This window comes from Manis pentadactyla, chromosome 2 (assembly GCF_030020395.1).
Source record: "Manis pentadactyla isolate mManPen7 chromosome 2, mManPen7.hap1, whole genome shotgun sequence".
NCBI lineage: Eukaryota > Metazoa > Chordata > Mammalia > Pholidota > Manidae > Manis > Manis pentadactyla.
In genome coordinates, this window is record NC_080020.1 from 172,171,689 (window position 1) to 172,185,264 (window position 13,576).

At 39.3% G+C, this 13,576-nt stretch overlaps 1 protein-coding gene across 7 annotated transcripts in view; it reads right to left on the bottom strand.

Annotated features, from left to right (window-relative positions):
- The window catches only part of LOC118923091 (serine/arginine repetitive matrix protein 1-like), a 123,915-nt gene that overhangs the window by 68,882 nt on the left and 41,457 nt on the right, over nt 1-13,576 (bottom strand). The window contains exons 2-3 of one of the 7 annotated variants that reach the window (XM_057497059.1): nt 9,684-9,808; nt 3,237-7,150 (exon numbers count right to left, since the gene is read on the bottom strand). The exons of 5 other annotated variants lie outside the window; for them this stretch is intronic. In XM_057497059.1, the coding sequence (XP_057353042.1) occupies nt 9,769-9,808 (40 nt within the window). In that variant the 3' untranslated portion in view covers nt 3,237-7,150; nt 9,684-9,768. Of the gene's footprint in view, nt 1-3,236; nt 7,151-9,683; nt 9,809-13,576 lie in introns of those variants that run through there. One more of the 7 variants, XM_057497058.1, reaches the window with a different exon arrangement.

The following is a 13,576-nucleotide window of genomic DNA, read 5'->3' on the forward strand; positions in this document are numbered from 1 at the left end:
TGTGACCCAGCGGGTGAGTTTGGCTAAGAAGAAAATGGAAATAAAGTGCTAGGCAGACACTAACAATAGCCACTCACCACTTTTTCCTGTCTTCCTTGTGTTTTCCTGCTATTTCTTCTGACTTTTAGTTCTCTTTTCCTCATCCTCTTCAGTGAGTCTGTCCTAACCTTGACCCACTGATCTCATTCCACAGATCCTGAAAATATATGTTGCAATGACTCTCATAACCCTTACATGCTGGTGATTTATAATGTCTCTCACCAGATCTGACTAAATTTCATACTCACATGCAGCCCACTGGGCCTCAACCATAGAAGACAGTTATCCTACAGGAAATACTGGCAATGCCAGGAAGTCATTTCATTTATCACAAGTGTGTAGATGCCATTGGCATCTGGTAGGTAGAGGCTAGGATGCTGAACTCAAGCTTCCATTCATTCCCATCAAGGCCCCAGCATGGAACTGAAGAAATCCCCATGTGATTCCAGCTATACGACTCTTCCAAGCCAAAGCCCCAGAGATTGTGGAATAGACCTAAGTCATCCTTACTGAGTCCTGTCCAACTTCTTGGCCTACAGAATCAATAAGCACAATATACTGGTAGTTTTTTTTATGCCACTAAGTTTTGAGGTGCTTTGTTACACAATACATAACTGTACAGTGCCTCAAACTGCACTCACCTCTTAGCCCTACAGCTCTACATGTATTTGTTGTGGGTGTGCATTTCTGTTAGTGCATGATAAGACAAGTCTAGGGTTACCCAAGTCAGAAGCCTGGGAGTGATTCCACGCTCTTTCTTTTCCTTGAACCTTCACATGTAAGCAATTAGCAAATCCTCCCAATTTTATGTTATCTGTATTTCTTGCATCAACCCTTCCTTTACAACCTAGTTCAAGCCCTTATTATCTCCTGCCTGGGCAACTGGAAAACCTTCCAAATTGTTCTCTAAGTTTTGCCTCCCTCAAAGCCATCCTGAATACAAGTGACCTACCCACATGTCCATCCCTCTTTTGAGCCTCCCCCCACCCCGTTTCTTCTGGTTGCTTATTGAAAATGTCCGAATGCCTCTAGATAGCATACCAGGCTCCCCATGGCAGGCCTCTGCAGCTTTATCTCCTGCCCCTCCATGCCCATTCCTTTTGCTCTAACAATACTGAATTGCTTATAGCCCCCTTCTGCACTTCATTCTGATTGTTGCTTTTGCCAAAAATACCTACATTCACTCCCTTTCTTCTGCTTTTCTACCCATCCTCAAGGCTTAGCACCAGAGTTTTATCCCAGAAGGCCTTACAAGACTTCTCCAGTCTGGGCTAAGTACTGTCCTCTACATTTTCATGTATCCTGTGCTTGCTATGATCAATGCTTTTACCACATTGTGAAATTATCCATCAGTGCCTTAAAGGCAGGGAGTCTGTCTTGTTCATCTTGGGTCCCAGCAGGATGCCCAGAGCTTGTCACATCATAAGCTTTCAGCAACTATTTATTGAACTATAATAAAGAGTATGATGTAGTCATCAAACCTTGTTTCCTCTGCCTCCTGGGCACACAGACAGACTGATTTCCCAGTCTCTTTTGTAGTTAGATGTGGCCACATGATCAAGTTCTGTCCAATGGAATATAGCAGGCTTCCCTAAGTGACATTTGCCTTTCAATGTTGCCCATCTCATAAAAGATACCACATGATCCTCTATACTCCCTTTGTCCCTATCTGCTGACTGGAAGCACTAGATATAGCAAAGTTCTGAGGCTCTAGGGGGTGGTGGGGGCACAAAACAGAAGGAGCCTGGGTTTCAAATGACCACACAGAAAGGCACCCAAAATGGATTAATGACTTAAAAAAACAATGTCAGGGAGATTTTTCTCTATGGTTTTTTTTTTTCCCTAGGAATTTTAGAGCATCAGGTCTTATGTTTAAGTCTTTAGTCCATTTTGAGTTAATTTTTGTGAGTAGTGTAAGATGGGAGTTCAGTTTCATTCTTGCGCATGTAAACAGCCAATACTCCCAACACTATTTATTGCAGATGCTCTCTTTTCCCTATGGAGTCAAATACTGCTTAACTGTGTACTCGTGGGTTTATTTCAGGGCTCATGATTCTGTTCCATTGGTCTATGTGCCTGTTTTAATGCCAGCACTATACTGTTTTGATTACTATAGTTTTGTAATATAATTTGAATACCAGGGAGTAGCATGACTCTAGCTTTGTTTTTCTTGCTTAAGCTTGCTTTGGCTCTTTAGCATCTTGTGTGATTCCATAAATTATAGGATTTGTTTTTTCTGTTTGTGTAAAAAAACATCATTGGAATTTTGATAGGGGTTGTAGTGAACCTAGAGATGGCTTTGGGAAGTATGGACATTTTGACAATATTAATTCTTCCAACCCATGAACATGGGCTATCTTTCCATTTATTTGTGTGTTCTTCAATTTCTCTCATCAAACTCTTATAGTTTTCTCTCTACAGGTCTCTCACCTACTTGGTTAAATTTATTTCTAAGTATTTTGATATGTTTAATGATATTGTAAATGGGATTGTTTCTTTTATTTCTCTTTCAGACAGTTTATTGTTAGTATAGAAATATTATTGATTTTTGTATTTTGATTTTGCATCCTGCAACTTTGCTGAATTTATTACCTCTAAGAGATTTCTGGTGGAATCTTTTGTTTTTTTATGTATTAGATCATGTGTTCTGCAGACAATTTTACTTCTTCCTTTCCAATTTGGCTGCCATTTATTTATTTACTTATTTATTAATTTACTTTATTGCCTGATCTCTCTGTCTAGGAATTCTAGTACCCTGTTGCACAGGAGTGGTGAGAGTGGGCACCCTTGTCTTGTTCCTGATCTTAGGGGGAAAAGTTTTTAGCCTTTCACCATTGAGCATAATATGAGCTGTGGGCTTGTCATATATGGGCTATATCATGTATTTCTTGAGAGTTTTTATCATGAAAGAACATTTTTAACAGTGTTATTTTAACTGCAGTTACTTTATGTTCATCAAGGATGTCACACATCTTCCTTTGCAATAATTCATGTTAGATTCAAAGTTAACTTGTTCCTTGCATTTCCTCTCCTGCTAAATATTTTCAAATTTGTTTATATGTTTTTCACAATAATTCTTCCCTTTAACCCTAATATATTTTTATTAACATGTATATATTTCTAGTATTCACTTTGTTGAAGTAAAATGGGTCAAGCAATACTTCCTGTCTATTGTCATAGTTTTCACAAAAGCTTCAGTGTCATTCTTATCAGAGTGGCAGTTCTGATAAAGGCAGCTAAACTTCCTCTTCTAATCAGCTTTGGTAAGAGCAAAATTAGCCTCATTTTTTATGTATTTCTTCATTATCTTAACCTCTGTTAAGATAACACAAATTGAAAAATGGACTCCTCTTGAAAACTGTGGTCAGAAAAGGGGTGTTAGTTTTTTCATTGTTTGCCAGCCCAAATCACTCTTTACAGATCAGGATACATTAAATCCTTGCCCTAAATACTGGATTCAACATTAAACAAATACAGCACCAGAAGTATCAGCCTGAATTCAAGGCGATGGATAGTCTCCCCTCATCTTGAAAATCTGCATCTTGTCCTCACTTTATACTAATTGTTGATTTGAAGAAGTCATGAATATGTTTAAGCTTTAAAGATAAGAATTGCTCTTTCACCCTGGGATAAGAATATCTTCCTTAACCTTATCCAGACAGAGTCAAATATTCCTATGTGTCCTCACTGCTCCTTGCATGCTCACACTGTATGTGGCTGTTACGCACCCATCTTTGGGCCCCTGACAGCTGCCCTGTACCTCACCTGCCTCAGCACTCTTAGTGTGCAAGCAGTATCTATCTCACAGTAGCTTCTCCTTAAATAGTTCTGAAGCAATAAAGTAACACAAAGTCTCAGAGAATGGGAAATAGGACTCATTGTAGTGTGCTGCTCCACTGAGACACCAAGCCTGGCGACAGACGTGATTTTCTTAAATTTATGCAGGTCTGCTTTATCTGCCTTCATTTATTCTTTCTTCTACTAGTTAATCATTCCCTTGTCTCTTTCAACTTTAGAGTCTCTCCCCATCTTCTGCATTAACTCAGATGTGACCATGTAGTAGGACTGTGAGTGCACTTTCCAAGTTCAATCAACATCGAGAGTCTTAACAAATTCCTGCAGGTTTTAAAAAATGGGTGTTCCTTCTTGAAATTAGAGGCTGTTCTGAACCTCAGTGATTACCAATTTTCCAGTCCTGCAGGCTTGAACAAATAAAAAGAAACATTTAAAGCTTAACACTGGGAGCATGCCCCATGTGCCTCCAAAATAGTCACACATCATATATCCTTTTTATTATTTCTGCTTTCAAGATCATCTTGGTCTCAATTGATCTGAAGTGCTTGACCCCAGATGCATTTTAAAATTTCCTTTCTTTAGGAAAAACCATCATTCAGTCCCTGAAGGGGGAAACTGCCATCTGAGAGTCTCCTTTCCTAGCTATGTATTCTGCTTTGCATTCTTTCTGTCAGCAGTAGGTAGAGATCTGGGCCTAACAGTGGCAACAATGAAATTAAAAAGGACCTGCACCTCTGGCTTGCATCTGAAGAACATAAGCAACCAACCTGCTCAGTGATGCCGGGTTTCTTGTTCAGGAAGCAGAAGAATGAGCTTCACAAACACTCAAGGTAGGAGAGCAAGGTACAGGCTTTTATTTAGAGATGAAGTGAAAGGACAGAGCTCCTGGCTCATGCCAGGAGGGGACAAGAGATCCGGGTGGTGTGTTGTCCAGGGGTTTTATAGGCAGTTGAGGATTTTTGAGAACATGAAAAAAGGCTTAGGTGTGTGGACTTGTTAAGTGGACCTTGAATGTTTAGAATTAACTTAACACATGCAACTTCCTGCTCTGATGATTTTTCCCTGAGATACTAGCTCTTGGTCTGGGAGCATATTAATCAAGGCTGCCTGCCCAACCCCCAAGGTGGGCTGAGGTATTGTTTGCTAAAGAGTAACTTAAAAATTTCTAACTTCTTAACTTCTTGGGTATTAAAATGCAATCTTATCTTTAAGGTGGAATCTTTCTTGCCTTTTACTATGTTGCTTATGCCTGGGCTTACTTTCTAATTTAGTTGCCCGGTTTGAGGAATCACCTCATCAGATCTGAAGGAGGAAAGACAGCACATAGGCCTGGGCCTTTTAGCATGCTAAAGTGAATCTTATACATGATTATAAATGATTAGCATAATAAAAGCATGTGCTTCAAAGATCCTGAGATGGAGGGATTATATCCAGTTTAATCACAAGTGTCCTTATAAGAGGGGAGCAGGAAGGTGAAAGTCTGAGGGAAAGATTCATGAAGTTCAAAATGAAGGTCTTAGTGATACGAGCCAAGGAATGTGGACAGCTTTTAAAAGCTGGAAAAGACAAGAAACATATTCCCTCCCAGATTCCCCAGAAAAGTGCTCCTCTACCATTAGAAAGGATTTTCCAAATTTCCCACTTCTGAATTATGAAGGACTTGCTTATGTTTTCTTTCGATAATATGTATTTTTAAAAATATTTATGTATCTATATCATTTGGAGCTTATTTTAATGTATGATGTGAGAAATAGATTTATATTTTTCAAATGGTTATTTAATTGTCCCAACACTTTGTATTAAAAAAAGTCTGCATTTTCCCAGTTGATGTGTGACACTACAGTATTAAATGTAAAATTTCAATTAAAAAAAAAAAAAGCATGTGCACTCTTCTTTATCTGGGGAATATTAACTGATCTCACCGAAGAATACTAGAGCTTAATGTTTAAAACAGAGTTTTGGTAGGGGGTTTCCTTGCATGTAGTTAGATTGCTCTGACTGTAAATATCTTGCCTTGCTTTTCCCAGAGGCCCTCACCTTATTCTGTCTACGCCCACGGTCCCTGTCTCACCAGGAGCTAAGAAGAAAGATTTCTCTGTGCCTGAGGCCAGACCCCATATTTCTAAGTCCATTCAGACTCAGAATGCAATCAGCTCCACATAGTCGAAAAGACCAGGTGATGAACTAAAACTTTTCCTTTGTACTCCTAAAAATCTGTGTTTTTAATCCATGGTCCCTCATCTTTTCATGGAGAGTATTTGATGCATTATGCCATGCTATGACACCAAATCTCATATATGTCTCTGGAATGGAAAACTGTTGCCACTTGTGCAATATCTGGATATGTTCAAGTGAATTCCTTGAATGGAAAGAATGCATTTTCAAATCAGTAACTTTAGACAGAAAGGAGATGCATGAACAGATGCATATTCTCTCTTTATGATGCTAATGTTACTTTGCCAAATGAGGCTTTTGCATATCCAGGACTCAAGAGGCTGTTCTGACTTTTTGGATACATCTCCAGGTGGGTGATTCATCAATGCGTATTGAAGAGTGACCAGGAGATCTGTAAGTGACAAAGGCAAGTTAAAGTAGAGGTGACTTAGCAGAACGGCACAAGCTTCTAAGGAAATCTTTTATGAGACTGTAGAACAAAATTTAGCAATCTACAGCCCATGTGCCGAATCCAGCCTGCCACCTGTTTATGTACCACTTGTAAACTAAAAATGGTTTTTACATCTTAAAATAGCTACATTTTAAGTGGTTTTACAACTACCTATATAATATCCTCAGAATTTTGCCTCTTGACCTACAAAGCCTAAAGTATTTACTGTCTGCCCTTTATGGAAAAATTTGTTGATGCCTTCTGCACAGCAATGGTCTGGAAATGTCAATAGAGAATTGAATCAATGCAAAACTCTATCCTCTTCCCAACTGTAGTTGGCTGAAAAATGACTCCTCAAAGACATCTATGTTCAAATCTTTGGAACTGGTGAATATGCTACCTTACATGGCAAAAGTGACTTTATAGATTTGATTAAATTAAGGATCCTGAGATGGGAGATTATTCTGGATTATCTGGGTCCAATATAATAACAAATTTACCTTGTAAGAGGGAGGCAGAAGGGTCAGAGTCAGACAGCACATGTGATGACAGAAGCAGAGGTTTTGGTGATGTGACCATGAGCCATGGAAGATGAGCAGCCTCTAGAAGCTGGAAAAGCATGTTCTCCTCCAGAGTTTTCACATGGAACCAGACATGCCAACACCTTGATTTTGGCCCCATCAACTAGTTTTGGAATTCTGAACTCCAGAACTGTAAGATAATAAGTTTGTGTTGTTTTAAGCCACTGTATTTGTGGTTGTTACATCAGCAAAGGAAGCCAATATGTTTATCAGCCTTATACTTGTCTTGTAGAAGAATCATAGGCTTCACCATAGAGTCTAGCAAAATATAGCAAATTCCTGTAAGTAAGCTGGGTAAGAGGGAGACATAAAGTTGTAACAGGAAGTTTAGAGTGAAGAACATGTAGCTGATTGCAGACTGAAAGGACCTGGGAGATGAGACACCGTTGCATTAACCAGCCTCAGGTTTCATATAGCTTCCGCCCCAAGTATCTACATGAGATTGGATGATGTCTCCACTGGCAGAAGAATAGAAAGGAAGAAGGTCCTTAAAATTATGGGGGTGTGTTATATGTCAGCCATATAAGTCCTATGACTTTTTTTCCAATCAAAATATTTATCTCCACCTGCCTCTTAAGTTCAGATCAATTTTCCTCCCTCCAACTAAGAATCCATCTGCTCTTTATGTTTTCTGTAATTTGCATACAGTGGTATCCTTGGCAAAGAGTCATTTGTCTCAGATACAGCCCTTAAAGTTCAAAATTATGTCCTTAGTCCAGAAACCATTCACCAAGACCAATATCTCTTAAGACAACGTTTCTAAAATTATATTCTGCAGCACCCATTATCACCCCTTGGAACTAGGGTCTATAGAACACAGTTTGGGAAGCACCTTCTCAAATCATTAAGACTGAATGCAAAACAGATTAAAGATGAAATTTGGAGGAAGTTCCTGCTTCTGTGCCAGGACTTGGAAGAGATACCAGTACATGGAATTCCTGAGGCTTTCTCAGAAATTTGGGTCCATACAGGAAGAGACCCTGCAATTCAAAATTATTAAACAATATGAATACAGCAGCATGAAAATCCAAAGCTACTTTTGGAGGTTCTCTCCACATATCTGAGTACATTTTTAACTCTCTGAACTGACTTGCCTGTGATTGCAATGACCCACAATGCCCCTTTTCCCAGCCTGAAGCCCAGCAATCACCAGTTTCTTCTGGGCGGTAGGGATCTAGAATTGACAAGACATCTCCAGGGACCAGGAAGGCCACCAGTGCTGCTAAGGGCCTCCTTGACATGCAGGATGCCAAACACTGCCCTTTTGCCTAACTCTGAAAATGTGAAGGACTGTAAGAATTCTGGTGTTCCCTGGTTAGGTAGGAAACAGAGCCCCAAGGATCAGCCTTGACATACTGCAAAGAGAAAAACAGGCCACTTGTTAATTTAGTTTAAAAGCTCTGATGTACCAAGTGCTTAAAAGATATTTGGCAGGTAATTTCTTGTTTGTCTTTCTCGTCTGCTAGAGTCTGAGCTCTATGAAGTCAATATATTTCTTTTCAGTATTCCTAGCACAGTGAGCCTTAGTAGGTGCTCAGTAAACATGTGTTGAGTGACTAAGTGCTAAGATTTAGTGTTCAAAAGTTCTTTTGAAATTCAGAGGCATTCAGGGTGAAGAAAAGATGGTGGCATGAGTAGGGTGGTGGAAATCTCCCAAAACCATATATATTTTGAAAATACAGCAAATACAACTATTCCTAAAGGAGTGACCAGAAGATACAGAACACGAGTCAGGCTACATCTACATCTGCAAGAACTCAACATCTCACGGAGAAGGGTAAGATACAAAGCCGTGACCCGGCAGGACCTGAGCACTCCCCCAACCCCAGCTCACCCAGAATGCTAGGCCTTGGAAGAGATACCAGTACATGGAATTCCTGAGGCTTTCCTGAGGCTTTCTCAGGAAAGGAGTCAGAGTGGGGAGGGAGTGGAAGCACAGGACTGCTAAATAACCAGCCCTAGTAATCTGCCCCAGGAGCACAGACCCATATTGCATGGTGCTCTGGACATTAGAGGAGCAGAAAAGCAAAATCTGAGACTAAGATTGTGAACAGGTTCCCACAGCCGGCTGCCCTGGGACAAAAGTAAACCAGGTGTTTTAAAAGTCTTAAAGGGACAAGGGTTTAACAGGTAGACAACATTGTCCTGGCACACTCAGCCCAGCAGTCTAGGAACTTTAAGGAACTTTAGGTGCCCTAACCCCCTGGGTGGCAACACAGCTCTGAAGCCCCTCATGGTGATAAGCAGCTTGCTGTTCATTCAGCAGCGCTAGTATTGCAAGCAAACCAGCTGACCCGCCATTGCTGTGGAGCAGCCGGGGAACAGCCCCCCCTACAGCAACCACACAGCTTAACACAGAAGCTTCTCCCTGTGCACAGCTAACCGGCCCAGACCCAGAGGCTGCTCCCTGCATGTGGTTGACTGGCACAGACAGCGTGAACCGGCACAGAGTCTGGAAGATATGAAGGAGTTCTGTTTTCACAGCAGAACACACGCCACTCACCAGTGACCCCTGCCAGTGCCCTAGGCCATCCCAAGGGCCACCCTGCCCACAGTAGCCTAGGGGATTAACCCAGAGGCTTCTCCCTGTGCGTGGTTAACTGGCACAGACAGTGCAGACAGGCAGGGAGACCAGCAAGCATGAAGAAACTTTGTTCTCCCACCTGACACACGCGACACTTGCTGGCGACCACTCCCATCACCATGAAAAGGCAGGAGAACCTTGGTCAATCCAAAATCCCTCAAACATCAGACAGAGGGCTTGGGGAGACTGAAATCACCAATCTTCCTAAAAAAGAATTAAAAATAAAAGTCATAAGCATGCTGATGCAGCTACAGAGACATATTCAAGAGCTAAGGGATGAATTCCAGAGGGAGATAACAGAAATGAAACAAACAATGGAAGGATTTAAGAGCATTTAAGGATATTAAGTGGAAGGAGGTGGAAGAGACTGTTAATGGAATAGAAATCAGAGAACAGGAATACAGAGAAGCTGAGGCAGAGAGAGATAAAAGGATCTCTAGGAATGAAAGAACATTAAGAGAACTGTGTGACCAAGCCAGACAGAACAATATTTGCATTATAGGGGTATGAGAAGAAGAAGAGAGAGAAAAAGGGATAGAAAGTGTCTTTGAAGAAATAATTGCTGAAAACTCCCCCAATCTGGGGAAGTAAATAGTCTCTCAGGCCATGGAAGTCCACAGATCTCCCAACACAAGGGACCCAAGGAAGACAACACCAAGACATATAATAATTAAAATGGCAAAGAACAAAGACAAGGACAGAGTATTAAAAGCAGCCAGAGAGAGAAAAAAAGATCACCTACAAAGGAAAACCCATCAGGCTATCATCAGACTTCTCAGCAGAACCCTTACAGGCCAGAAGGGAATGGTATGATATATTCAATACAATGAAACAGAAGGGCCTCGAACCAAGAATACTATATACAGGATGATTATCATTTAAATTTGAAGGTGGGATTAAACAATTCCCATATAAGCAAAAGTTGAGGGAATTTATCTCCCACAAACTGTCTCTACAGTGTATTTTAAAGGGACTGCTCTAGATGGAAGTACACCTAAGGTGAAATAGCTGTCACCAAAGAAAATAAAATCACAGCAAAGGAAGGAGCCCAACTAAATACTAATTAAATGCAAAATAAAATCAGCTATCCACAAAATCAATTAAGGGAAACACAAAGAGTACAGAATAAAACACCTAACATATAACAAGTGGAGGAGGAAGAAAAAGAAGAGAAATAAAGAATCATCAGAATGTGCTTATAATAGCATAATAAGTGAGTTAAGTTAGATGGTTAAATACTAAAGAGGCAGTCCTTGAACCTTTGGTAACCACGAATCTAAAGCCTGAAATGGCAATAAGTACATATCTATCGATAATCACCCTAAATGTAAATGGACTGAATGCACCAATAAAAAGATACAGAGTTATAGAATGGATAAAAAAGCAAGACTCATCTATATGCTGCCTACAAGAGACTCACTTCAAACCCAAAGACATACACAGACTAAAAAGTGAAGGGATGGAAAAAGATATTTCATGCAAGTAATAGGGAGAAAAAAGAAGGTGTTCCAGTACTTGTATGAGACAAAATAGACTTCAAAACAAAGAAATAACAAGAGATAAAGAAGGACATTACATAATGATAAAGGGGTCAGTCCAACAAGAGGATATAGCCATTATAAATATATATGCACCAACACAGGAGCACCTACATATGTGAAACAAATACTAACAGAATTAAAGGAGGAAATAGAATGCAATGAATTTGTTCTAGGAGACTTCACCACACCACTCACTCCAAAGGACAGATCAACCAGACAGAAAATAAGCAAGGACACAGAGGCACTGAACAACACAATAGAACAGACGGACCTAACAGACATCTACAGAACATTCCACCCAAAAGCAGCAGAATACATATTCTTCTCAAGCTCACATGGAACATTTTCCAGAAGAGACCACATACTAGGACACAAAAAGAGCCTCAGTAAATTCAAAAAGATTGAAATTGCACCAACCAACTTCTCAGACTACAAACGTATAGAACTAGAAATAAATTGTACAAAGAAAACAAAAAGGCACACAAACACATGGAGGCTTAACAACATGCTCCTAAAAAATCAATGGATCAGTGACCAAATTAAAACAGAGATCAAGCAATATATGGAGACAAATGAAAATAACAGCACAACGCCCCAACTTCTGTGGGGCACAGCAAAGGCAATTCTAAGAGGAAAGTACATAGCAATCCACACCTATTTAAAGAAGGAAGAATAATCCCAAATGAATAGCCTAAATTCACAATTATTTAAACTGGAAAAAGAAGAAGAAATGAGGCCCAAAGTCAGGAGAAGGAGGGACATAATAAAGATCAGAGAAGAAACAAATGAAATTGAGAAGAATAAAATAGAAAAAAAGTAATGAAATCAAGAACTGGTTCTTTGAGAAAATAAACAAAATAGATGAACCCCTAGCCAGACTTTTTAAGAAAAAAAGAGAATCTACACACATAAACAGAATCAGAAATGAGAAAGGAAAAATCATTACGGATACCTCATAAATACAAATAATTATTAGAGAATACTATGAAAAACTATATTCTAATGAACTAGATAACCTAGAAGAAATGGACAATTTTCTAGAAAAATATAACCTTCCAAAACTGACCCAGGAAGAAGCAGAAAATCTAAACAGACCAATTACTAGCAATGAAATTGAATCAATAATCAAAAAACTACCTAAGAACAAAAACCCCATACCAGATGGATTCATTGCTGAATTTTATCAAACATATACAGAAGACATAATAACCATTCTCCTTAAAGTTTTCCAAAAAATAGAAGAGGAGGAAATACTTCTAAACTCATTCTATGAAGACAGCATCACTCTAATACCAAAACCAGGTGAAGACACCACAAAAAAAAAAAAGGAAACTACAGACCAATATCCCTGATGAACACAGATGCAAAAATACTCAACAAAACATTAGCAAACCAAATTCAAAAATACATCAAGAGGATCATACACCATGATCAAGTGGGATTCATCCCAGGGACTCAAGGATGGTACAACATTAGAACATCCATCAACATTATCCACCACATCAACAAAAAGGACAAAAACTACATGATCATCTCCATAGATGCTGAAAAAACATCTGACAAAATTCAACATCCACTCATGATAAAAACTCAATAAAATGGGTATAGAGGGCAAGTACCTTAACATAACAAAGGCCATATTTGACAAGGCCACAGCGAACATCATACTTAACAGCAAGAAGCTGAAAGGTTTTCCTCTAAGATCAGGAACAAGACAAGGATGCCCACTCTCCCTTTTATTCAACATTGTACTGGAGATCCTAGCCCCGGCAATTAAACACAAAGAAATAAAAGGCATCCAGATTGGTAAGGAAGAAGTCAAACTGTCACTGTTTGCAGATGACATGATATTGTACATAAAAAACCCTAAAGAATCCACTCTAAAACTACTAGGACAAATATCTGAATTCAACAAAGTTGCAGGATACAAAATTAATACACAGAAATCTTGCATTCCTATACACTAATGATGAACTAGCAGAAAGAGACATCAGGAAAACAATTCCATTCACAATTGCATCCAAAAGAATAAAATACCTAGGAATAAACCTAACCAAGGGAGTAAAAGACCTATACTCTGAAAACAACAAGACACTCTTAAGAGAAATTAAAGAGGACACCAATAAATGGAAATTCATCCCATGCTATTTGGTAGGAAGAATTAATATTGTCAAAATGGCCATCCTCCCTAAAACAATCTACAGATTCAATGCAATCCCTATCAAAATACCATCTGGATTCTTCAACAAACTGGAACAAATAGTTCTAAAATGCATATAGAACTACAAAAGACGCTGAATACCAAAACTATCCTGAGAAGGAAGAATAAAGCAGTGGGGATCTTACTTCCCAACTTTAAGCTCTACCACAAAGCCACAGTAATCAAGACAATTTGGTACTGGCACAAGAACAAACCCATAGACCAATGGAA